The sequence below is a fragment of the Neltuma alba genome, unplaced genomic scaffold (genome assembly GCF_004799145.2).
Source record: "Neltuma alba isolate B1F8T4 unplaced genomic scaffold, ASM479914v2 tig00004122_pilon, whole genome shotgun sequence".
NCBI classification, from domain to species: Eukaryota; Viridiplantae; Streptophyta; class Magnoliopsida; order Fabales; family Fabaceae; genus Neltuma; species Neltuma alba.
Genome location: NW_021633572.1, coordinates 17,583 through 42,187, shown reverse-complemented (window position 1 = coordinate 42,187; position 24,605 = coordinate 17,583). Strand labels below are relative to the sequence as shown.

The 24,605-nt window shown below is 35.9% G+C and overlaps 2 protein-coding genes and 1 pseudogene across 4 annotated transcripts; all 3 read left to right on the top strand.

Moving 5' to 3' along the window:
* The first annotated feature begins 1,194 nt into the window (after positions 1–1,194).
* LOC114743757 (NAC domain-containing protein 100-like) lies at positions 1,195–2,913 on the top strand (annotated as a pseudogene).
* A 5,565-nt stretch (positions 2,914–8,478) lies between these two features.
* LOC114743756 (uncharacterized) lies at positions 8,479–18,799 on the top strand. 3 transcript variants are annotated; one of them, XM_028931977.1, is made up of 20 exons: positions 8,484–8,727; positions 8,841–8,910; positions 9,186–9,228; positions 10,199–10,276; positions 10,415–10,499; positions 10,608–10,690; positions 11,636–11,693; positions 12,651–12,761; positions 13,396–13,453; positions 13,617–13,713; positions 14,351–14,386; positions 14,936–15,072; positions 15,234–15,304; positions 15,397–15,450; positions 16,008–16,150; positions 16,463–16,603; positions 17,043–17,282; positions 17,466–17,525; positions 17,607–17,861; positions 18,323–18,799. In XM_028931977.1, the coding sequence occupies exons 1-20, from the start codon at positions 8,574–8,576 to the stop codon at positions 18,455–18,457; spliced, it is 2,109 nt and encodes a 702-aa protein (XP_028787810.1). In that variant the 5' UTR covers positions 8,484–8,573; the 3' UTR covers positions 18,458–18,799. The 3 variants fall into 3 exon arrangements, with proteins under 3 accessions (XP_028787811.1, XP_028787810.1, XP_028787809.1); XM_028931976.1 differs by having other exon boundaries at positions 9,174–9,228; XM_028931978.1 differs by lacking the exon at positions 18,323–18,799 and having other exon boundaries at positions 8,479–8,727; positions 9,174–9,228; positions 17,043–17,238; positions 17,607–17,753.
* A 2,091-nt stretch (positions 18,800–20,890) lies between these two features.
* Positions 20,891–23,553, top strand: LOC114743759 (peptidyl-prolyl cis-trans isomerase NIMA-interacting 4-like). The gene is made up of 5 exons (XM_028931981.1): positions 20,891–21,029; positions 22,437–22,602; positions 22,715–22,824; positions 23,228–23,370; positions 23,478–23,553. The coding sequence occupies exons 2-5, from the start codon at positions 22,470–22,472 to the stop codon at positions 23,551–23,553; spliced, it is 462 nt and encodes a 153-aa protein (XP_028787814.1). The 5' UTR covers positions 20,891–21,029; positions 22,437–22,469.
* Positions 23,554–24,605: the final 1,052 nt, after the last annotated feature.

The window sequence follows — 24,605 nt, the reverse complement described above, 5'->3', positions numbered from 1 at the left end:
GCCATTGTCCTGGATGCAGTCTGTGAATTGTTTCATAGATGTCTCTGAGGCAGTACTGCCTCCCAATTTGTCTCCAGGGGATATGTAGGCATTAAAGTGCCCAAGAGTTACCCAGGGTTCTGTGGTGGTATGGGCGATGTCACTTAGAGTGTTCCAAAGTAGAGTTCGGCCTCCAACACTAGTTTCGCCGTAAACCGTAGAAAGTTTGAAAGACATATTGGACGTCCGCTCTATCACGTGGCAATGAAGAATTTGAACATTCGAGCATATATATTTTACTGATAGGTTGGAGTCATTCCATAAGATCCAAATCCCGCCAGCGTAACCATTAGCTTCTACTCGCAGCCAGTGATTGAAACCCAAGCATATGACTACTTTGTCTGCCCGGGGGCCACTAATTCGAGGTTCCATCAAGCACAAAATATCAATATGGTACTTCTTAGTTATGTCTTTAACTATGTTTGGGAAGGTCTGGCTACCAGCCCCCTGCAGTTCCATGAGGCAATAATCATGATGATAATAAGACAGATGAGAAGAGGAGGCTTACTGAATATCCTCATCATCCGGAATTCTATGCTGTGTCTCGGCAACAATGGTGCCCAATTCCATCTCCTGATCACCATCTTCAGTAGGGGCATCTTGCGAGGGATCAGGTGGTCTTCCATCTCTTGTCTCACGGTGAGGGGTCGCTTGAGAGGAGGAAGGAGGTGCGTTAGACGCGTGCGGGTCATTTTGTGCTTCAGATCGGCATATTGCCTTTGACACATATGTTTCTGGTCAAAAAATTGACATATATGTTAATTAAATTCTTTTTTATCCAAAAAGAACAATTAAACTTTTAAACCCCATACATCAATAATCGGATATATTATCGCAGATATGCCGACATATATTTGTATAATGAAATTTATTGTAAATTTCCAAGATAAACATTTTAATGTTATATCTGTTCTAACATGCATTTTTTTTAAGGCAGATTTGCAGGGTGTTTGGATATTATGAAAAATATTTTTTTTAAATATTTTTTTACAAATCTAGATAAACTCATCTACATATTTATTTTGTACACCGTAAAAATATGGTTCGGTTCCCATAAAAACTCAAAAGGTGAAGTGGGCGATAAACAACGACAACACCTTACGATATTCCACGTTTCTTTCTCCCTATAAACTCCTCTATTTAGGGGTTTTCTGCACTCTGCTCATTTCTCTCCATCCATCCTTCAAGTTCTCAACTTTTCACTCTCATGTCTTCCCCCTCTCGTCTCTCCCGGATTACCAGATTCTGCACATAAATCTGGGAAAAGGGTCTCTGAATTGAAGCTGTTGAACTGTGTATAGCAAAGAAGAAGATCGGATGGACTTGCCTCCTGGCTTTCGGTTTCACCCAACAGATGAAGAGCTCATCACTCATTATCTGTTCAAGAAGGCCACTTTCACAAACTTCTCTGCTATAGCCATTGGAGAAGTGGATTTGAACAGGTCTGAGCCTTGGGATTTGCCACGTAAGTAAACTGATCAAAATCTATATCAAGCCTGATGATTCTCTTCAGAAGTTGGTTGGTTTTTATTTGATTTGAGCTTTTGTTTTGAAGGGAAAGCGAAAATGGGAGAGAAAGAGTGGTATTTTTTCTGCGTGAGAGACAGAAAATACCCAACTGGTTTGAGAACCAACAGAGCTACTGAAGCAGGGTACTGGAAGGCCACAGGGAAAGATAGAGAGATTTACAGAGGAAATCGCTGGTGGGGATGAAGAAAACTCTGGTTTTTTACAGAGGAAGAGCACCAAAAGGAGACAAATCCGATTGGGTCATGCATGAATTCAGATTAGATGGTAAATTCTCTGTCCACAACCTCGCCAAACCTGCAAAGGTGCGAACTCTCCAGCTTTACTTTCTCTTCACTGCTTGTTCAACTCAATTTTCTCTTCTTAACGGGATTAGGTATGATTTCGCAGAACGAGTGGGTTATTTGCAGGGTGTTTCGGAAGAACTGTGGCGGCAAGCAAATCCATATGAGGTTTGGATCCACCGGAAATGGATTGGGTTCTTCAGTTTTACCACCTCTCGCGGATTCTTATTCTCCTTACGTTGGGAAGACCGAACCCAAGATGACTGAATCGGCATGCGTGTCCTGCTTCTCCATTGCAATCGATGATCAAAGAAACCAAGGAGGGATCTTTGATTCCTTAGGAAACTCCCTTTTGGGGATTCCTTCAAATCCTCCAGAAATCCTGCCAAGAATCCCTCTTCCTGGATCATCCTATTGTTCTCAACCTTTTCAAGCCCCTTCAAATTTGCCCATGTCAGGTCTTGCTTTCTCTGGGCAGGACCAGAACCTCCTGAAGGCTTTTCTTGAAAACCAAGGATCAAACTTGAGAAATGGTTTTAACTCCAAGGGAGAACAAATTGCAACTCTTTCACAAGAAACAGGTCTCAGCCTCACCACTGATATGAATCCTGAAATCTCTTTTGTGATATCAAGTTTTGATATGGGTAGGAGGGCTTTTGAGAATCATCAGCAAAACCTCTCTGCTTCTTCTGCTGACCCAGTGGACCATGATAGCTTGTTGTGGAAACACTAAGACCAAATGAAGACGAGTGTGAAGTCAAGATGAACAAGCTATGGTATGGAATATTGATGTGGTGGTTAATTTCTGTGTGTACGAATATGGTTTGATGCGTTTGATATTAGTATATTTTGGTTAGTTAGGATTTGCTAGACAAGGAAAGTGAAAGTGGGTTTTGTGTGCAAGTGATGTGTGATTCATTTTGATGAATGATTTCGAGTTTGAATTTGTCAAACGGATCATTGGCTCATTCATTCAATCCACATTTCCCGCAAAGCAGTGATCCTCTCTTCTCATTTGTCTAAAAAATATATATAATAGTTAATATGCGTCTACGTCTCTTCTTTGTGCCATGTGCGTTTTGATTTATGCCGCGTGCGTGATAATTAAAACCCTCCTCTTTCTCTATTGATTCAAAAGCCCACTAATTTGAGTCCTCCACGCCTTGATCCCTATTTGTCGTTTACGTCTTTTTTGGTTCACACTAATTTTTCGTTTTGACGTCCTACAATCTTTCAAATAGAAACAAAATCCTTTTTATTTAGGGAAAATTGCAAAAAAAGACTTTAGAATTGTAAAAACGCAGATAGGGACCATTGACAACTTCACTTTGGATTTGACAACTTCAGGGGAAATTGCAAAAAAAGACTTTGGAATTGACAAAAACGCAGATAGGGACCCTTGACAACTTCACTCTGGGTTTTGACACCAGAGTGAAGTTGTCAAGGGTCCCTATCTGTTTTTTGCAATTCTAAAGTCTTTTTTTGCAATTTTCCCTTTTATTTATAGGTATTTTTTCATTTTTTTCCCGAGAAAGAAATGCATCCTTATAGCATAAATATTTGTTTTTTTTTTTGCCAAGTGCGGTATAAAGAAGTCGATAATATGCTAAATAGCTAATATTGGGAGCCCTTTTTCTTATATTTTTGTAGAATAATTGTGTAAATTGTAAGAATGAGCTAAAATTTTACGTAATTCCAACAAATTTCGGAAAAAAAAAATCATATAATTTGTTTTGTGATTGCGAAAACCAGTTGGATGTTACAATCATTTCTACCATCTGGCATTTTTCTTCATCGATGAAAACTATATCACCTTCCCGCCAAAATAAAATACTACTTCCGATTTTAATTATAAGACCTTATTTTTGTAATCTAGAAACGAGGTCTTATAATTAGGACCGGAGATAGTACTTCGCAACTTGGTATAAATACTATGATGAATGAATATTGCTTTTAACTTCAGCACCTTTTTAGAATATCATTTCATAATTAACACTCCAGCTGTCCTAAATACAAGAGTGTAATTTATTACCTTTGGTCATAATTATAAGACCTTGTTTATAGCCTACAAACGAGATCTTATAATTAGAATCAAAAGTAGTATGTTATAAAATAGGTTTTATATTTAAGACTGGAAGATACACCTTGCAACTCTCAAATGGAGGGTTGTGAGCACAGACTTAAAGGGTCAGATACTTAGATGTACATGAAAAATTAAAGGGAATAATAGTTACTCTTTTTTCTTTCAATTTTCTTTTATTTTGCTCATCTTTGTCATCCCAAATCTCTCGACGGGCCAAGAATTTTTAAAAATTCCAACTTGAAGGTTCACCCTACCTATTATTTATAGCTTTGAAATCTTGTAGGAGAGAATCCAATTCGTTGAATGAATATTAAATGAACTTAAATTAATTAGAAAATCCCAAAAAAAAAAAATTCAGGATATTAAAGTCATTTACTTCATGCACCTACCATTTTCATCACCTGAAATTTGTGTATTATTGGGCCGGGGCCCACTCCCACTCAACGCTTGAGCCAAGTGAATGAGATTTTTTGCGTGAGCTCCACGGAGGCCGATGTCGCCTCAGGGGCCTGTTTATTAATTTGTTCGTTCGTCAATTTTTAATTTTCAAGCGAGTAATTTTAAAGCTGTTCAGCCCTTGTCATAACATTCTGTCTTAAGTAGTTGTATATTAAGGATAATGGAATTTTTATTCCTCAATTTGCTTCAGTTATCCCTTTGGGCCTTAAAATTTAATATACAATGATTTCTTATTGTGTTATTCCTCTTTCAAGTTATGAGAACTAATTGAGTACATGTGTCTATGAAGCTTCCATACCATTTGCATATAATATTTTTTTTTCCTTGCCAAGTACAGATATTCTTCAACTAAGAGGTAATCTTACTCGAGATATTGTCAAGTATTAAATGTGAATATTTCTCTTAGCAGGAATTTCAAATATTGATTCGTCACGTTATGAGAAACTAACTCTTTTTATTAAATTCACCTTTTGTTAGTCATATAATAGAACTGTGTTCGAGGAGGGATTGGAATTCATATTAATGTATGTATACTTGATTCGTTGACTTTAGATTCAACTTATGTGGACTCTCACAGCTTTTCGTGGGTTGGCGTGTTTGTGTAGTGGTTTAGGGCCACACACATTTCGTCATGCTCCCACTATATAGCACTTTGGATGATCAACGTCCAAAAATAATTAACCCTATTTTGGTACAAGAAAAACAAAAGGGGGATATAGAAAATTTTATTAAGTTTAATTTTAAAAATCCAAAGAGGTGAGGCTAGAAAATTTTAATAAAGATCATATGTAACATTAAAAAAATTAATGAGAAAATTTTAACATTATTTTTTTAATTTTTAATTCGAGCCTATTAAAAATTCTCCTCTCCTCACCTTCTTCTCATTTCCGTGGTACCATATAGACTTAAATCTCTTGCTATCATCATCACCAACAAGACCATCTTCTTACAGTGCGGATGTTATATGTCATTGATTCCATTTATTTATTTATTTTCGTATTTGTCTCGTTGATGGGGTGGCTAATGGATATATAACTGTAGCCTGTAGGTTAAATGCCCTTGTTGACCCTAAATATAAATTTACTCCTTCGGTTCTTGATATAAGATCTATTTAACTAATCTGATTCGATTAAAGAATTTAGATAAGTTAGTTAATTATAAGAAATATGACACATTTTTTCTAAAACACCATAATCATCTTCCTTAATATCCTCTCTTTCTGTTCTATTTGATTATGCTTGACGGAGTATCCATAGGGGTGATTTAAAAAAAATTGATAAATATAAAAAATAGATTTTATATTTAAGACTAAAATCAACTCAACATTAGGTTCTATATTAAAGATTGAAAGAATATTTTATAGTGTAATTTATATTTAGAACAGGATGAATATATCAAGAATTGCGTAAGTTTCAACCGGATTCTTGCTCTTAAGATGTCTGGGAATCGCATGGTATAAGAGCGTTGAAAAAGTAGGTGAAACAGGAAACGGGGACAGGTACGCACATACGAGAACAACGGCTTGCTCCGTTGACGTCTCTTCTTGACTTCCAGCGGAAATTCTGCCAATTCCTTCCATGCATCATTATTCTCTCCACTTTCCACTTTTCAAACACCCCCCATTATTTATATACGTGTGTGTATACTCCAAGTGGCTAAGAAGAAGAAGTGTGTGTTGTGTTTGGGTGTGTTAGGTTTTGAAGCTACGATTAAAAACACTTATAAACACGTTATATATAGATAAAAATAATACTCTTTTAAATATTTATACTTATTTCTATTCAGTAAATTATTATTAAAAAACTGCTTATAAATTATTCTAAACAAAATCTTAGTAGTCTAATTGGTGAAAAAACACACATACAATTAAACATATGTATATATTACTTCCGGTGTTAATTATAATATCTCGTTTGTAACAAACAACGTCTTATAATTAAGACCGGAGATAGTATATTGTTCAATGTACACACACAAAACAAAATTCAGATCTAGTTTTAATCGTTAAACTGTGGATGCGCGCTTATGATTTTAGTTTTATCTATATATATATATATATATGTATATTCAAAAAATACACATATTCTCTCATGAAGGCGACCTTCGTGGCCCGAATTTCGAATATGCTTTCCATTATTTATTAGTTCTTTGCAGTATTCACACTCCCGCCGTTGCTGCTGCGCTGGAAAATATTTTAAAAGTGAGAGAGACCCCATGGCTCTTTAACTAATGTTAATAATTTAAATATCCCAGAGGTTACCCCCCCCCCCCAAAAAAAACATGTTGCCAAGGCTATTCCTTATCTACCCAATAATAATTGTGGTCGTATATAAAAATATGAGAAATCTATATAAATTTTGGCTTTCTCAATTTTTTTTGGGTCTTAAATAGAAAGGGTTTAATTCCCTTTCAATGAAATTAACAATTTAAACGTTGCGGATTAAAAAAATCATGCTGCGAGGACGACTATTTAGATGGATCCAACGACGCTTCAAAAAAAGAAAATAGAAGAAAACACGCAAGTATCAATTGGTTCAATCACACAACTTTTTGAATTTTGAAGAAGTTCATATGAGCTGCTTGGTTGGTTTCGTATTTTTCAGAAAGTTAAAATTACTTTTTCAAAATATCCCCACTAATCCTAAATATAAAATCTATTTTGTAATATAATTTATACTATAAAATAAATTTTATATTTATAACCAAAAGAATATATTATACTATAAAATATGTCGTATATTTAGAAATCTAAGGGTGTTATTTTTTTCACTTGAAAGACACAAACACTATGAAAGTAGAATTTACTCGGCTTTGCTCAGGGAGAATTTCCTTTCCTTGTGAGAAAAGTGCAAGGCTTGACTTGTGAAAAGATAAAATAAATTAAGTTTTCCAATTGATATGCTCAAATCATGCGAGGTTGTACATTACGTACATAATTTTCTCATTCTCTCCTGTTTTTCACTTATCTTTGTTCCAATCTTCTCTTAGTATTTTCTTTCACTTCCTCTTGGTTCAAAATTCAGTTAGGTTGCCTTTAGCGAACAACCTAAAACGTGCTTAAAGTGAAGGACATCTTTCACTCCTTAGATTCAAACCGCACTTAAGAGCCATTTGAATTAGCTTTTTAGACAGAATTAAAAATATATATAAATTTTTTTATTTTGATTTGTGTAAAAATATTTTTTTTTTTAAAGTGCTTCTAGTTCTGAGTAATGCCAAACTCCCCTTAACTTGCTACCTTCCTCACTTGTCACGCAAAAACTTTGACCCCTTGACATTTTCTTGTATCTTGCGCATTTCTTCAATGATGAAAGGAATCCACATATTCTTGATTTATTTCGTTTTCTTTAAGAAAAATGTCAAGATCAGATCAGACTACCCCCACAAAAGATCGCAATTCATGGGTATTAATTATCTTATCTTTTAACGTTGGTAATCATTGTACTAATATATTCAAAATGCATTTGTTTGCTTGCCTTCACTCGTAACAGTTAATGAACACCAGATACGTAAGCATTATCGCTGGACTACTACAAGTCCAATTCAGCATTGCATAATGAGCAGGAATTTTAAGAGCCAAGAATAATCACTTTTAATAATGGCTCCCGGATCATTCACAGTCGGGAGCTGCCTGCCATTGAGGAACCAGACAAGCCACCCACGATAGACAGTGACAATCTTCTGCCAAGACTTAAACGGATACCAAGGATGAAGCTCCGGGAAACAATCGTGCTCAACGAAGGCCATGTTTCAAAGCTTGCTTCATCTGATTTAAAAGTTTTCCAGTGATTCAATTTCACATCACTTCTGATGTGTGTTCTAACCAAGTTCATTTTTTTGACCGATTAACGGTTTTTTCTTTTCGGGGTTCATCTTATAATTTTGTTAAACTTGGTATTTAGAAGATGGAAATGTCAAAAACCTAATTTTGTAACCATTACTATGATCAAGATAAAGGCGACTTCAGCGATAGTTAAAGTTAAAAAAAGGACTTATCTAAAAAGCAATTAATTTTACAGTTGTTTCAGACTTGTTTCCTTCCTCAAAATCACCGTCACCGTCACATATAGTGGAAAAAGAAGAAATTCCGGAATGTGCTGCTTCCCGCGGAAGTGATCCCGTCTCCGTTGTAATTCTTCCTCCTTTTGCGCTCCCGTCACTGTGATTCGCCCCGGCGTAACATGGCTAGGGTTTCGGCGCCACCATCTCAGGCGACTCCTTCCTCAATGGCCTCGATAATCAGAGCCTACTCTCTGCCTCTCATTCTCTTTGCTGGAGCCATGTACTACCAGCTCTTTGTTATTCCCAAATCCTTCCCTCCCTCCCATTATGACGGTAATTCCTATTATTCCTACGCATGGGATTCCGTTTCTATGCACATGATTTTCGCAGTCTTTTGTTTATGAATTTTGTAAATTTACGTGATTTCTCCACTCTGGTGATCGTAGTTCTGAAAATTGAGAGGTATAGTTCGGTTGAGAAAGTGAAGGAGGCCTACGAGAAATTTGAATCTGAATGGTAATTGAGTCCTTACTTGTTATAAATTGTGTATTCTTACGTCTCACTGGAGCGTGTGTGTGTGTGAGCTATTTATTATTGCTTCCCAGTCTCCTCTCTCATTGGGCTTTTATGAATTTAACATGTGAATAGATGAATATGGTGGCCTGCAGGAGCACATTGAGAATACGCAACATGCTTTACGCTTGAGCCTTTTTGATGGTTTTTTATGAGCATTCTAAATCTAAATTTCCAAGTAATGGATGATCTTATGCACTAGTTAGTTGTTCTTTCAGGAATTCGGCTTCGGAAGCTCCAGATACTCTTGAAGTTTTAAAGGTTGGTTTCTGGACATCATTTATGAACTATGTTGTCTGTTAATAATGTTAGTGTTTACAGCAAAGACTCTTCACTATGAGAAGGACAACACTTTAATACAGGATTTGCTGTGAAACTATTTCCAGATAATTTTTGAAACTTCTTGAGAAAGGAACTGATAAGTTGTATATGATAGGGGATTATCTCTTAAATATGGCTCTGACACTATTAAAATCCTTCTATTTAGTTTCAACTTAGCCTGTATTTTGTAAAAAATAATTCTGTTGATTTTGTGATCTGATTTCCTTGCTTATAATGAGTTGAGTCAAATTCAACTGATTCCATATTATTGACTGAGAACCAGAGAGGACTGGCTTGTCTTGAACATTGTCATCCTTGAAAAGATGTGTATTTGATTTATACCTTTTTGTTTCTTTTAAGCAAACAAATCCGTTGAATCTGAGATTTTTAGATACTGGCTTAACATTACGAAATTCAGCTGCTTAGAGAAGATTTTGCCGGCACTAACCAACTAGCAGTAAGAGGAGAGGAAATGTGACTATTGGGGGAGGTTGAATCTGAATGCCGCTGGCTAAATTTGGTTACTCAGGGAAATGCTGTCTAACTGTATGTCTGAGTGTGTCATGAGTGTTTATGCTTGGGTGAGAGAGTTTGCGCAAAGAAAATGAGGTTCAGGCCGTATGATGTGTATGTTTAGAGTGCTAGGAGTGTCAAATATTTTAGATTTGATTGCTTAATTTAATTTGAATCTGTTGAAACTTGATACGCATCTAGCTTTCTCTACATCATTACCTTATAGAGGAATCAATGAACCATTCCCCTGAAATTGTCTTGGATTTCATGTTATAGAGAGCGGGATCTGCATTAATGAGATGGAACTGTAAAATGTTTCTTTATAAGTTGACATTTTCCCCTGCAAGAAGCCTAAACGTTGGAACATCAATTCAAAAACAACATATTGTGTTTGCAGATTCGATATGCTTATGAGTTGCTGACAAATCCTACGTGGAAAAGAGACTATGATTTATTTGGCGTTGATGAGCAGCTTGTGAGTACTTTCTTCAGGATAGTTCCTTTGAATATCATTTTCATTTTGTAAGAGCTGTCCCAAGATTTTTTCTTGTATAACCTATTTACTGTTGGCTTATATTTTTTTCTCTTTAATTGACAAATTGCTTGGTGGTAGCATATTATTGACACTGCCAGCAAGCATTATGCAGGGAAAAATACTTCAGAATTGGACTTCCCTTTGCTAGATGCCCCTTCTTTTGGTTAGTTGAGACTTGTAATATGCATAAAAGATTGGCAATTATGAGGAGGTTCTTTGTAATATTTTTCATGAGGAAATTCTTATACGTATGGTTCATTTTATATTTCAGAGTCTGTTGATCACTCTTATAAAGTCATCACAACCAGTGACTTCCAGACTTTATTTCCAGATACAAAGCCATGGCTAATTCAGGTATAAAAACTTGTTGGATATGCTGACATACGATAACTGAAGTAGCTAGTGTTTCACAGCATTATTTTCTCTTATTATTATCCCTCATCATCATTTCCTTGTAATGGATAAGTTTAAGTTTTAAAAAATGGACTTTTAGTTTTGTGTGAAATTTTGTACTTTTCTTCCTTCACCTTTGGGTCATGGTGCTTCTTTTTGGATGGATGTGTGTAATAGTTTCTCTTGTTGAGTGTGCTTGATTGGTATTCAATGCTTCAACATGAATTGTATTCTTTAGAATCACAAATGAGCTAAACATAGTCGGTGTTATGGTTTGCAGAATGAGGATTTTTTGCTCAAACTATGGAATGAGCCATGTAAATTTTCTGGAGATATTAGGGTTGATGTTAGCATTGCACTATGTTATTCTTAGTTCTAACAACTTGATAGAAGCGGCTGTCTGCTTCTGAAAAGATATAATTATAGGGGTCTCCTAACTTACAAGTCTGGATGAAATCTTTAATTCCAACTTTGAATTAAATAGCCAGATGGTGACAATATGTCGCTATAGCTTGGTAAACAATTTATTTTCCAATATGCTGATTGATGATTTTGAAAAATTGGTAAATTTATGGTTTGTACTTTGTGCCATCATGTGAATTTTAAAGCCATGCAGTAATTTTCGACATTTAGTTTCAAGTTCACTCTTGGTATCCCTGAAAAATAGGTTCGATTGACATTTATGCAAAGGACTTTGTAAAATCAATGTTTCTTATGCACATGATTTGAACTCCTGTTTGTTTGTTTTGAGCTGTTGATAGAGCACAATGACATTATGTAATCTATGTAACTGATTCCACGCAGCAGGACAAGGCTTTTTTTTTTTTGGTAAAAAGATATAATTTGAACTCTCTTATTCTTTAGAATTTCTGACTTGGTACTTATGCTGAATGAATTTTGGATCAGTTGTATTCATCTGGGAGCAAACGCTGTGCTCAGTTTTCAGAGGACTGGAAGAAAATTGGTATGTCTTGAACATGAACTTCTGACGTAGCTAGTCTCTATCCTTGTGAATTGTTGTTTAGGCTGGAACAGAGCAAGAGAAGTGTAATATCCCAAATTTTATGGATTTAAGTAAAGCATGATGAAGGAGAAAATCCCATTCCTTGAACAGGATCAGACCTTGTGTTTGGGAATTGTAAAAAAAAATAAAAAAATAAAAAATGTCTTTCCCAGCATTGAAACCTGGCTTTTAATGATTTGAGATTAAATAGTATAACTCTATTGGTGTATAAAGGATAGTCGTTACAAGAAGCATAGTATATTTTCGTATTTCAATAATACATTAGAGCAGAACATATATACACCAATGGAGAAACAACAGATAGAGACACGAGGCAAAGATTCATGGGACTAATTTCCTGAAAATCTCTATTATAATGGTAATATGATTACAAATATCATATCCCCAATAAAACAAAAATATTTCAACATGTTACTCTGGTTTTCAAATCATTTGAAATGTTTATGAGTCGCCCATCAGCAATTAACATTCAGATGTTCTGACATGTATGACCAAATCTGTTGTGATCATTGTATCTAAATTCCTGCCCCCAAAGAAAGATAAAGAACTGTATTGATGGTAGGAAAAGGGGAAAGAAAACTTCCCTCTTAACGTTAAAACAGAAGGCTTATATGTGAATGTGCAAGCTTGCTTCATGCTAAGAGGACCAAATGAATAAGTTTCTTGTGTATTCAGCAATCATTTTATCTCTCATCTATCGGACAAAATGCAAGCTGGAAACTTACTCATTTCCTTCACTTTTTTTGATGCATTTTTTTCTTCACTGAAGGAGTACAAGGTTTGATGTTATAAATTTTGTTTTAAACGTGGACTAAATCTCCTTGAAATCCAAAGATTCTGTTTTGTTGGTCAAATTTTCTGGGCTTGACTTTTCTGATTCTTTTTCTCTACTATTAGCTTCTTCATTGGATATGGTTGCAAATATTGGTGTGGTGGAACTTGGTGAGATGCAACTTGCTGTTTACCTTGCCGATAAAAGATCAACTGGAAAGCCTTTTTTTAGAAATGGTAAGTTCCTGAATGCAGTATTTATTTACTTATTTATCTGTATACCTAACATGATTTTGATCAAAAGTTCTGTTCTATAGTTGGAGTTGTCAATTTTTTTTTTGGTTGAAATAATGTAAATATGAATAATTGTGTAACGGCTCAAAATAAGGACTAGTGTTCTCCAAATCCTGTTGAAGATTCATTGTAACAATCATTTACCTAAGACAAAGTAAATGCATCTTATGGTTTATTCTGACTATGGTTTGTTTACATTAACTTTTGTTAAAGATTCTTCCAGATTTCTTTATAGCCAATTTGCTTAACGCATCAAAGGCTGGGTGCTTTTGAAGGAGCTTCTTATTTTTTGCAGCTTCTTGTTGCATGTTCTCAATGAATTATTTTAAAACAAAGCTGCATGTGATTAGAAAGTATAATTAAATTTTTGCAAGAAGTAGATGTTTTATAATTGTTGTTCATCTGACTGATGGCTTTGGAAATATGTTTACTGGAAACGGGAAAGTGGGATGTTTTACTAATTGTCTCTTGTCCTTCTTGATTTAACCACATCCTGTGTCTTACAAGGCAGATGAGGACCTTGACATTTTTAGAAGGAGCACATTTGGCTTTTCTAACCTATAAAAATTGTGCACAGGTATTCCGTCTGTTGTTGCTGTTCCCCGTGGATGTCAATCTGCAAATTGCATCACTAGGTGAGTCTTTGGGTTTCAAAATTACCTACCGTTGTAAAATTTTTGACTTAATTTACTGAAGTAATTTATGTGTAGATAATTACACATTATTCGTGCTTTGGATATTTATTAAATCTATATTGCCAAAAACACAGAAATGCTGCAACATTTATTTCTGTGATAGGTATGTCGGAGATTTGACTGCAGATATGGTTACAAATTGGTTTTCAACAACTGTACTGCATTTACCTCAAATTATGTACTACTCAAAGGAGACACTGGTAATTTGTCTAAAGGCTCCTGATGTTGTACTTATCTGTTATAGTATTCTGCTTTGTCATTGTAACATTAGTGTAATGTACCGAAATTCAATGAACAAGGGAATGGCTGTAGTTAAGTGGCAAGAATAATTTCCTCTTGAACATAAATGTCATGACAAAATTAGCAAAAGATGGTGCTAATTTCTTTCAAAGCATCTTTCTTCATGTCACTGTATGAGTAATGTGATTAACAGTTCCATGGACTAAAGAATACCTTTGGTGGTGAATTGAGAAGCTTTCCCTTTTCATATAATTACCATGAGACTAACGGATCACAGAATTTTCTATTTTGTTTTATTAACAATCCTGCCCCCTTTCCATGACCTATAGTGGAAGGATAGGCTTCTTGTTGAGAGCGAGCCGTCCAATCCTTGCAAGTTGTTTGTAACTCTATCCAATGGGTTTAGTACCTAGCTTTTATTTAACCACATTTTTTCAGTGTTGCATAAATTAAATAACTTAATTAGGTAATTTTGATTTAAGCATTCAAGAAACTGTGGCTTTACAGTTTGTTTGTTTTTTTTTGTGTGTTTAAGTTGTTCGAGTTTCTATGGTTACTCATTGGAAGTTACTTGAAACTGTATTGTTAAATTTTCAGGTGCCAAATTTCCTAGCAAAAACTAGTCCGCATAAGGTACAGCTTTCTTGCTCTTTCACTATTCTCGTGTCAAATATTAACTTCTGTATCTATTCTTTCACCCAAAAAAATGCATCTATTCCTTTTACTCTTTCTTAACTTACTATTAATATTGTATTCTCCTAACAGTTTTCTTTATATTCTTTGTTATATGTTTTTTGCCAATTTGTTTGCTTTTGCCTGGTGACCTTTATCATTCCGAGAACTTTAAGTTTATCTAAGGTCACTACTAATGGCTATGAATCTGTGAGCCATCTATGCAAACTTAGCCACTGAATTTCCTTGCTTGGTTATTGCAAAGTGATGCAATTTCCAATAAAATTAAATATCTGGCATGTTGTATTCTGTGGCGATCTTAGACTTGATCTTTAGCTAAAGGGCTCAAAAGAGATATAGTTTGGTGGCCAATCTATACCTGATCTCTAGTCAAAGAAATGATCTCTACTGGTTCTCTTTTATGTGCTCTTTACTTCAGTAGACCTTTGTTTAGTTTTTGTTATGTTGTCCAAGTTACTTGTTTAACAGTCCTGTACCCCTGTCTTAAAGGTAAAAGTCATCTTGTTCTCGACAACTGGGGAGCGTGCCAGTCCATTTATACGACAAGCAGCTAAAGAGTATTGGGCTTTTGCCTCATTTGCGTTAATTCTTTGGCAAGAAGAGGAATCTTCTTATTGGTTGGGAGCGTAAGTGAGAATTTTCAATTCCCAAAATTTACTTTTAAAAAATTCATTCTACATATCTCTCTGGCCATAAAGAAGGAACGGCTCTATGAATGTTCAAATATATTTAGCAGCTTATGGTTTATCAAGTATTTTGAGAAATTCTGCTTCGATTTTTATGGCAGATTTGGGGTAGAATCTGCACCTGCTATTGTATTTCTTAAGGACCCAGGCATCAAACCTGTTGTGTACCATGGTCTCTTTCTGCTTTCTTGTAGTACCTGAGAACCATGTTACTTATATTTTGTTTTTCACTCGAATAACCATGCCATGATTTTTGCGTTGTAGGTTCAGTTAGCAATTCAATATTTCTGAATTTGATGGAAAGTAACAAACAGCAGGGTAAGCCAGACTTTTGGTTTTGAATCCATTGATTGTCCATTTCTTTGGTCAACTACCTTTTTTTAGAAAGAAATTTGCCTTCATTTTTGTTTGGGATTTTGTTGAGAAAGGAGGATTGGGAGGTGATATGGCTGGGACTTCTTCATGAATAGATCTTTTCCTAAATTTGATGCATTAAACTTCCATTTTTCTTTGATTAAACCAAAGAACCAAGTGAAATAAAATACTTCACTCTTGTACCCCAGGTTCCTTCGCAGAACTTTGGTTGGAAAAGATTTTGGCATCTATTGCATCAGAACAAATTACACACACACACACAGGGAGAGAGAACTGAGTGGATAGTGAATGTACCTTTGGGTCTTAAAGTAATATGCATCAAGATGCCAGCACTTCACTAGTTAGTCTGTCTATTTTGATACTTTCATTGCTTGGGTTTGCAAATGCTGTATATATTTTGCTTCTCCTCTAATAAATGATACACTGTTATTCTGGCATAATCACAACGACTTACAACTTTTCAATCCGTTTTATTAATAATATGTTTATGCCCTTCCCAGAACTTCCACAACTGAGGAGTGTGACATCGATGGAGTTAGGTTGTGATCCCCATGGCTATTCTCGTGCCGGATATGATACTTTGATTTGGTATTGTGCTATTGCAGTAGGAAGGCTAAGTCCAGAATTGAACAAAATGCGTGAAGTATGTTTTCCTTCTCTTTACCTTTCAAATTTCTTTTATGTATCCCACAATGTAACTATTTTTTAATTGAAACTATCCTTATTTGGGTTCATTGAGAATTGCAAGTCATGATTGTCATTGTTGGGTTACTTTTATGCTGTTTAAATTCCTAATATAGATCTACTGTATGGGTTGCTTAACTGTTATTGTCTTGAGGGGCAAAGGCAAATATCTGTCTTTTGAGGCATCTATTCTTTTTTTTTTTTTTTTTTTTGGGCCTGAGAGGCATCTATTCTTTGAAGTTTAGCAGAGGTAAATTATATAAGTTCATAGACCATGTGCAGGGTTCAAGAAACATTATCAAAGCATGCCAAGTCAGATTGGCCATGTGAAGATGAATCCTTAGCTCCAGCTGTAGATGCATTTAAGAGAAAACGATTGACATTTGCTTGGTTGGATGGTGAAAAACAACAGGTGATCTTTTTTCTTTCATTTGTTATATTTTTATTTATTGATTTTCAGCTCTAATTAAATTTAGTTGTCTGCTTGCTATAATAAGTTTACTTAGTGTTTTTTGCATTCTTCAATGAATCTAATGGATACGGATTAGATTCATTTCTTGAAAATTTCTAAAATTATGTGACAATTATAAATGACCGAAGCAACATTTTGCTTGATTTTTATATTTCTAAATTTATCAATGCCAAGGTATATTGAATCATTAAGAAATGGCAACGATAATACTACCTCTGGTTCTAATTATAAGACCTCGTTTGTAGTTTACAAATGAGGTCTTATAATTAGGACGGGAGATATTAACTAATCTGTCTGGATGAAGATGCTTTTTCCGCCTTATTTGCAATTGTTTCCTGCCCCAGCTGCTAACATAAACGCATAATTAATCTCTTATTAGGACTATTGTCATTTTTACCTTGGTTCTGCGGCCAGCTATGACACTTGTGGACAACGGAGGAGTGTGAATGATGTACCTCGTTTATTAGTCATCCGTTACTTAAGGAATAGTACTGCTGTGGATAAGAGGACACAGGAAGTAACAAAATGGAACTCATTCCTATACCAAGATCTGTTCAAGGATCGGGATCAGGCAGGCCAGTTTGTAGCTAAGTACAATGGTGAAGATGACATTTCACAGGTTTTGTACTTTGCATGATTCCTGATTTTCTTGCCTTGATTCATTTCACATTTCCTTCTGTAACTAATCAGTGTTTATGAACATATTATCTTGCATACTGTGAGAATTAACCATGTCACACCATGTCAAAGAAATGTTGTTCTCTCATGCTTTTTCTTTTTCTTTGTTCATTTTTTTTAGCAGATTACCAAATGGATTGCAGGGATCATAGCGGATGGCGACTCAAGAGATCTACCATTCTTTGTAAGTATTTTAAGTTACGAATAAATGTCAGCGATCCGTTAAGAATTCTGGCTAATCCTACGTACCTTGTTGCCTTTGTAGACACTAAGAACCCCTCGGCTTGTTGAAGACGACTCTGAACCTGTCTGGTCCAGAACAGCACAAAAGATTCCTTTGAAAAATATGAAGCAGAGAGTTTTGGAAGTTCTTGCTGGACTATACGATTACCTTGAGGACCCTAGGGTTGGTCCAATTCTGCTTCTGGGAGCATTAACTTCTCTGGGGACCATCTGGCTGCGGAGGAGCCAACCAGCTGATTTGGCTAAGTCAAATGATTCCAATCAACCTAGACATGAGGTAATTGTCGGCTTCATTTTCGTATTGTATTTTCTAATGGCGTTCCAATTCAGCCGATACTTTTCGTAGACCTTAGGACTCGGATAAGATCCGTTAGAAACTTGCATATGAGGACTAAGGGTGTTATGTCTTTTTTTTTTTTTTTGGGGTCATAAATGATGTTATGTCTAATCTTCATTCTATTATATAAATGGAATTCCATGGTTCCCTTGCTATCTGCTGATGGAAACAAATATGAGGGCAAGTTTAATTACAACAATAGGGCGATCTATTCTGGATTCTAATCTGTTAGGCAGCAGGAATATGCATCTTCCCCTCAGATTATCAAATATATAGTATCTTTTTTTTTTTTGGTTGACCTGAATCAAATACATAGTATCGAGAGATCGTTTTTGAGTTTAGTAATAATGGTATGTGGTAGAAGACGCAATGTTCGTTATGCAAGCCTTTCATTTTGACAGGAACCTACACCGGAAGAAAGAAGACAGAGAGACAGAGGGCGGCGCCGGACTCGATCCAGTAAAAAACCACCTGCTTCTATGACTGATTTTGAGCCATCAGATGCGTATCAGTGGCTGGATTCTGACTCTGAGTAGTTTTCAAGTTGGCTCTCCTCCTTAAAGGAAAGCAGCTAATGTCATGTCTCTTGAAGGACAAAAAGCTTTAAATTGGCTTCATAGAGGATCCTTCTCTGGGATGACTCATCTGTGGATGGCTTGGAGCCCTGTGATATATTTTTAGTCGCCCTCCCCCATCCCCCCCACCCAAAAAAAAGAAAAGAAAAGAAAAGAATCAGATGCTTTGAGAAATGTATTCCAATTTCAATTATAGGATCTTGTTTTGTCTTTTCTTTGTTTAATGCATCTGTAGGAGCAATTTACATTGCTGAGATTCAAGAAGCTCTTATTTCCAATTAATGAAAATATTTCCCGGGTAAATTAATTGCATATTTTAGATTTTTTTTAAGTGTCGGCTGTGGCATTGCTCATCTCATTTCAATGTACTTGTTAATAATACGGGTTTTTATGAATTTTACATTCAGCCATCAATCAAAATTCACATCATAAACGTTTCTGTTTGGTTTGGTTTAGAAATTTCTCAAACCAAACCAAACAGATCAGTATAGCATAAGAATTGGTTGAACCAAATTGAAAATCGAATTTAGTTGGGTTTGGTTTTGCACATCCTTAGTTGGGAAATTGGAAAAAAAATTTCTTAAAAAAAAATTATAGAGATGAAGTCTTTTTCTGTTTTTTGTTTTATTTGATAAAAGGTTTTCTTTTTAAGGCTTAGAGTACAAATGATTTTGTATCTTTCAAGAAGTGTATTTCTTAGGGTTTAAACCTGTGTACTTCTCAACGTAGAAGTGAGGTCGCTTACCACTTCAATCAATAGTTTGTTGATATATATGAATTTATTTAGAATGGTTAAAATAAATATAATTAAGTTATTGTTTTGAAAAATTAGAATATGCAAAAGAGAATATTTTTTTTGGAAACGTTCAACTCATTTCAAAATAATATTTCTTTAGTTTTAAATATAAGACTCATTTTATAGTATAATTTATACTACAAAATGAGTTTTATTGATTAGAGAAGTAACGAAGAAGAATACACACATATTTAGAGGAAACAGGATAATTAGGCCACCTCCTAAGAAGGGTTTCTTAATTATCCGCTCCCAAAATAAGAAACAAGGATCCCATATATGATTTTTGAGATCTATGATTGAGAGGATTGCATATTTACAAACACGCTAAAGTTTCTCCCTCTCCGTGTGTGGTAAGTCACAACAGATATAACAATACACGATCCACATCTTCTCACTTTGTTAAGCATAAACAAGTTCAATATTACTTGTTCCCAGCTACAATTCCTTCTCCTCACTAATAAATTTGAATTTCTTAGGCCAGGATGGCCGACAATTTCTTATGTACGCTCAATGTACCTCCTCATTTATGCACTGGCTAGTGACATTTATGTAAAGAAACTGGAGTTTTGCATACACAACAATTTAAACAGCTCAATGAATTTTTATCTTACTTGTCAGTTCACATGTAACTCCTCCCCTCTCTGTTATTTCAATAATTTCTTTTAGAAATACTTGTTTCTTTCTCCTACTCTCTTTCCTGTCCACAAAATTGTTTTTTAAAAACTTTTATTTTCCCTCTCTCCATCTCAGGTACCCCACTCCTCCCATCTCTCTTCCCTCTCTCAAGTACCCCCACTCCTCCCATCTACCTCTCTCAGGCAAGTGGATATCATGAGACCCACCTCTATCGGAATCCAGGGGAGTAGCTTAAATCGCCGATTCCAGCTGGAAAATGGGGCACTCCACGGAAGGATCAGGGTCTGCGCCGACCGTGACCGCTGCATCACCGTCTCCGAAAGGTGACGACGCTAATCTCTAAGCTTGGTGAGCTAGTAATCAGTGACTGGCATGTGGATGCCGGAGGAGGTACAGAACAAGATACTGATTTCTCACAAGCTGCAAGCGTCTCTTTCTTTTTCATATCTTCCAAACAAATCAGACACCATATAGGAGAGAGAGATGGAGGGGAGAAAAGATATGAGTAGTGAAACCCACAAACTCGTGCAGGGTGATATATCAGAACCTCCATAGGGCCTCTCATTGAGACAAGATCACATATCAGAGATGGAGGAGATGAGGGAAGGGAAAGATGAAAGAGAGAGAGTGGCGTGGTGGGGGAAAGAGAAATGGGAGGAGTGGCTGTAAACCATGGTGAAAGTTTTGGGGAAAAAAATTTGCAGATGGTGGAGAGGTTAGACGGGAGGGAAAAAAAAAAAAAACATAGTACTAGAAAAATATTTAAATAATAGAAAGGGAAGGTGTGACATGTGGGCCGACAAGTATGAGGTGTCAAAATATTATTGGCTAATGCATAAATGTGATGGCACACCGGGCGTTAGCCTAGAATTTCCCCGGATGGCTTTGTCATCACTGTAATGACACGTAGATCTTTCATCAGTGTAATTACGAAAATACCCCTAGCAAAACCTTTCGTCAGGGTCAATAATGTAAACAGACAGATGACCCCTGATTCTCTAGCCGACGACGAAGTAGATTATTATTGTTATGATATTCCTTTCGACTTCTGCTTTGTCGCGCTTGAGAATCTCTCCGACTTGAGCTCTGTTGGAGATAGAGGTGAGAACTGAGAAGTAAACACAGTTTCTGGATTCGTTGTTTTCCAATGATTATGTTGGTTTTCGCCTTTTTACTTGGTCTTTTCGTGATATATATTTTTTTCTCTGGACTTTGGCGCTGATTCCTTGGAATGATTTGTATTAAATATGCTTACTGGAATGAATAGAACTTTCTATGCGGTCAGTGTTAGCTTCCATTACTCACCACTTCACGATTTCCAGGTTTTGCATTTGGAAACGTGTTTCCGTTGAATTATTTATGCGTTATGGAATGCCGCTTCTTGGAGCGGTTTAGTTTGATTTTCAATTTAGGGTTTCTGGGCATGTCTGTGGTTCTGATTAACTAGGAAAGTCTTACTTTTAATTTCTTTTTCCCCTGGAATTCCTCAATTAGTTGGCAATGGGCGTTCGCGCTTCTGTTTTGCTCGAGCTTCTACTTCTTCATTATCACTATCATTATTATGACATGGGCGGAGGCACTACAATTTATACTCTCTCTCTCTCTCTCTCTCTCTCTCTCGTGGCGGGGATTTGAATGATGGGAAGATCTGATCGATCTGCCATGTAGTGTTAACTTGTACGAAAAGTGATGCAAGAGATCATAAATCAGATATAACTTCTATTTTGATCTCGATTCTAGAGAGCTTCCATTTTGAAATAATAGAAGACTCTGTTGTGTTATTCTTTTTTTCTTCCTTCCACATATTTGTGATTACACTCTATGTAGAAATAACCACGATTTTTTGAACTTGTGGTCAGGACTCTGTAGTATCTTTCTTGCAGGATGGGCATTACACTGATAAGGATGAATCTTCAATTACCATTATTCATATAGCGCTTTTCTTTGATTACCCGGATTTTCACTTTTAACTTACTTTCAATATCTCTGAGATGGTGCCCACGGCTTCACTGCTGCATGAAGCCTTCTTTTGCTATTTTATGTATGGCATGGAACTGATGACAAGTGTTTTGTCTTGCATGTGTGTGCGTAAATTATTTACATTGTCTGACATCTGAGACATTTTTCCAGAACAGCTCCGGAATTATGTATTTTTAATCCAGCAAGCCATTATGATGGTGTTGTCTGTTTCCTAGTTCTACTTTTAGAAGGTTGTAATGGGGCCTCAAGGGCTCAAAATGACTTGGGGTTTTTTGAATTATTTTTGCCATGCTAAAGTCGTGGTGTGTGTATCTATGCTAGCTTGATAGATTTTCCTAACTCTAGTAGCAATAAGGTGCTATGAAAGAAAAAAAATACCATGGTTTAGGATTTATAGTTTGAATCTTTTATGATTACTTGAATTATCCTTATTGCTTATGATTCACTTTTGTTTGTCCCTTGAAGTTCTGGGTGAACTTTTTTTTATTTTTTATTTTTCAACTAGAAAATTTTGCTTTACTTATTTAGTGAAAGAAAACAAGTAATTAGTTGCCGAGAGGCATGGGAAAGGATTCAAAGCCAAAGGACTCCGGGAAGGGAAAGGGGAAACAGGCAGCAAGTGGAAGTGATGATAAGGGCAAGGGAAAAGGTGGGAAGGGTGCAGATGGGCTAGGTACCTGCACCTATGTCAAAGGCAACAACTTCTTTCCTCTCTGAGTACTTGTTATAGAAAACTGTACAATCACTTTTTTTTTATTACTCTATTTTTGTATTTATGTTTCCCTTTGGCTTTCTTTTTGCTGCAGCAAGGCATGTCTTATGTGAGAAGCAAGGAAAGATCAACGAGGCATACAAGAAACTGCAGGATGGTTGGCTTAGCAATGGAGATAAAGTGCCACCAGCAGAGTTTGCAAAGGTGAATTTCTCTAGGATGTGCTACATTGATTTTTTTCCCTGTCATATATTTGTCTCATGTTTTCTGTACACTATCGTACCTGCTGAATTTGGTGTCAACTTAGCAGAGATCACTATTGTTCTAGAAATTACGTATCACAGCTATTTTCTTTTTTTCTTCCCCCCCCCCCCCTTTATCCAAGAAAGAAAACTATTACCTTTTGTTAGTGGTGTGAAGTTTTTATCATTCTGTTGGAAACAAGGTGAAATAAGAGTGAGTTTTACTGTTTTAGTACTGCCTTGGACAGTGACTTTTATATGAACTATTGCTTCTCATGACAAGTTCCGTCGCATGAAAAAAGAGGAATAAAATTATTTGTTTTTTATGACAAATCATGAGCAATATAGTCTTGGTGTCCTTACAGATAGCACAAGAGTATTCAGAATGTCCATCAGGAAAGAAAGGTGGTGACCTCGGCTGGTTTCCTCGAGGAAAGATGGCTGGGCCATTTCAGGATGTTGCTTTTGGCACACCTGTTGGAGCTACAAGTGCCCCTTTCAAGTCAACGTATGTCTCTCTATTTTCACTCCTTAAATTAACACCTTGTGTACCCTATTTCTTGTCCATTTAGACACAATTGCTGACACATGTTTCGGTGATGAATGATGATTCAGGCATGGGTACCATATTATCTTAAGAACTGAGCCTTCGACTAGAATGAAGCTGATTTCAATGAAGAGAGCATTTTAACTGTTCCCTGATCAAGTGATTGGAGGTCGCTTCATTGTCTCATGAGACTGGTTTATGATTTAAATAAACAGTTTCCCGTATGTATATTAGGCTTGTTTTCTAATGCGTGGAAGAATTGACATGATATTTGATTCTGAATGGATCCCAAAGATTTGACATATCTTAATGGTCAAAAAGTTGCGCGCAATATTTTGTGAAGTCTTTTCTTTTTCTTTCCTTCTCTCTTTCCCCCCCCCCCCCCAAATTTATTATCTTTCTTGGTTGGACTGGTAGATGCTCAGCATCTCTCCTGTGAAGGTAGGGTAGATTCCTAATACATGTTTCCTACTTTCTTAAGATACCCTGAGCTTAAAGAAGCAATCGTTACTGTTTTTAATTCCTGACTTCCAGATGAACTTACAATACCTTGCCGCTGGTTCATGTTAGAGAACAGATTCTCATTCAAAGTAACAAGCTAAAATCTGATCCAATCCACGATGAAGTGGAACGGATATCTAGCCAAGAAGTGGAAAATCGTTTCCTTATTTGGGAAGATATCCTTCAATTCTTCCTCTGAAGATGGCAGTGAGAATGATATAGAGCACGGATAGTGTTAAGAGTGGAAATATAACCCCATAAAAAAATTTAAATTTGATATTCAAATTCAGTCTCTCACACACACACGAGCGAGAAAAGGGTTATTGATATATTTGGAACTGTATTGTCAAACCGGGACTTTTTGCTAACATAAAATATGCTGTATTCAACGCACTTTGATAGTTTGATGTCCCCTACGACCTCGAAGAGGTATTATCTACGTAATCATCTTGTGGGCTTGGTTTATGAATACTGTTCTAATTTTAAATATTTAATCCGTATTTTGTCATTTACCTTAATTATTTGTCTTTTTTTTTGTCTCATTTAATTTTATGGTCCATAATTTTGATCAAATCAATTAACAATTTTATATTGAATTCATTATAATTCTAACTATAAAATCCACATTAAGATATTCTCTAATGTTTCTTTTTAAAGTAGATTGTCTTGTGGCTTGCAGAATTTATTTTTTTATG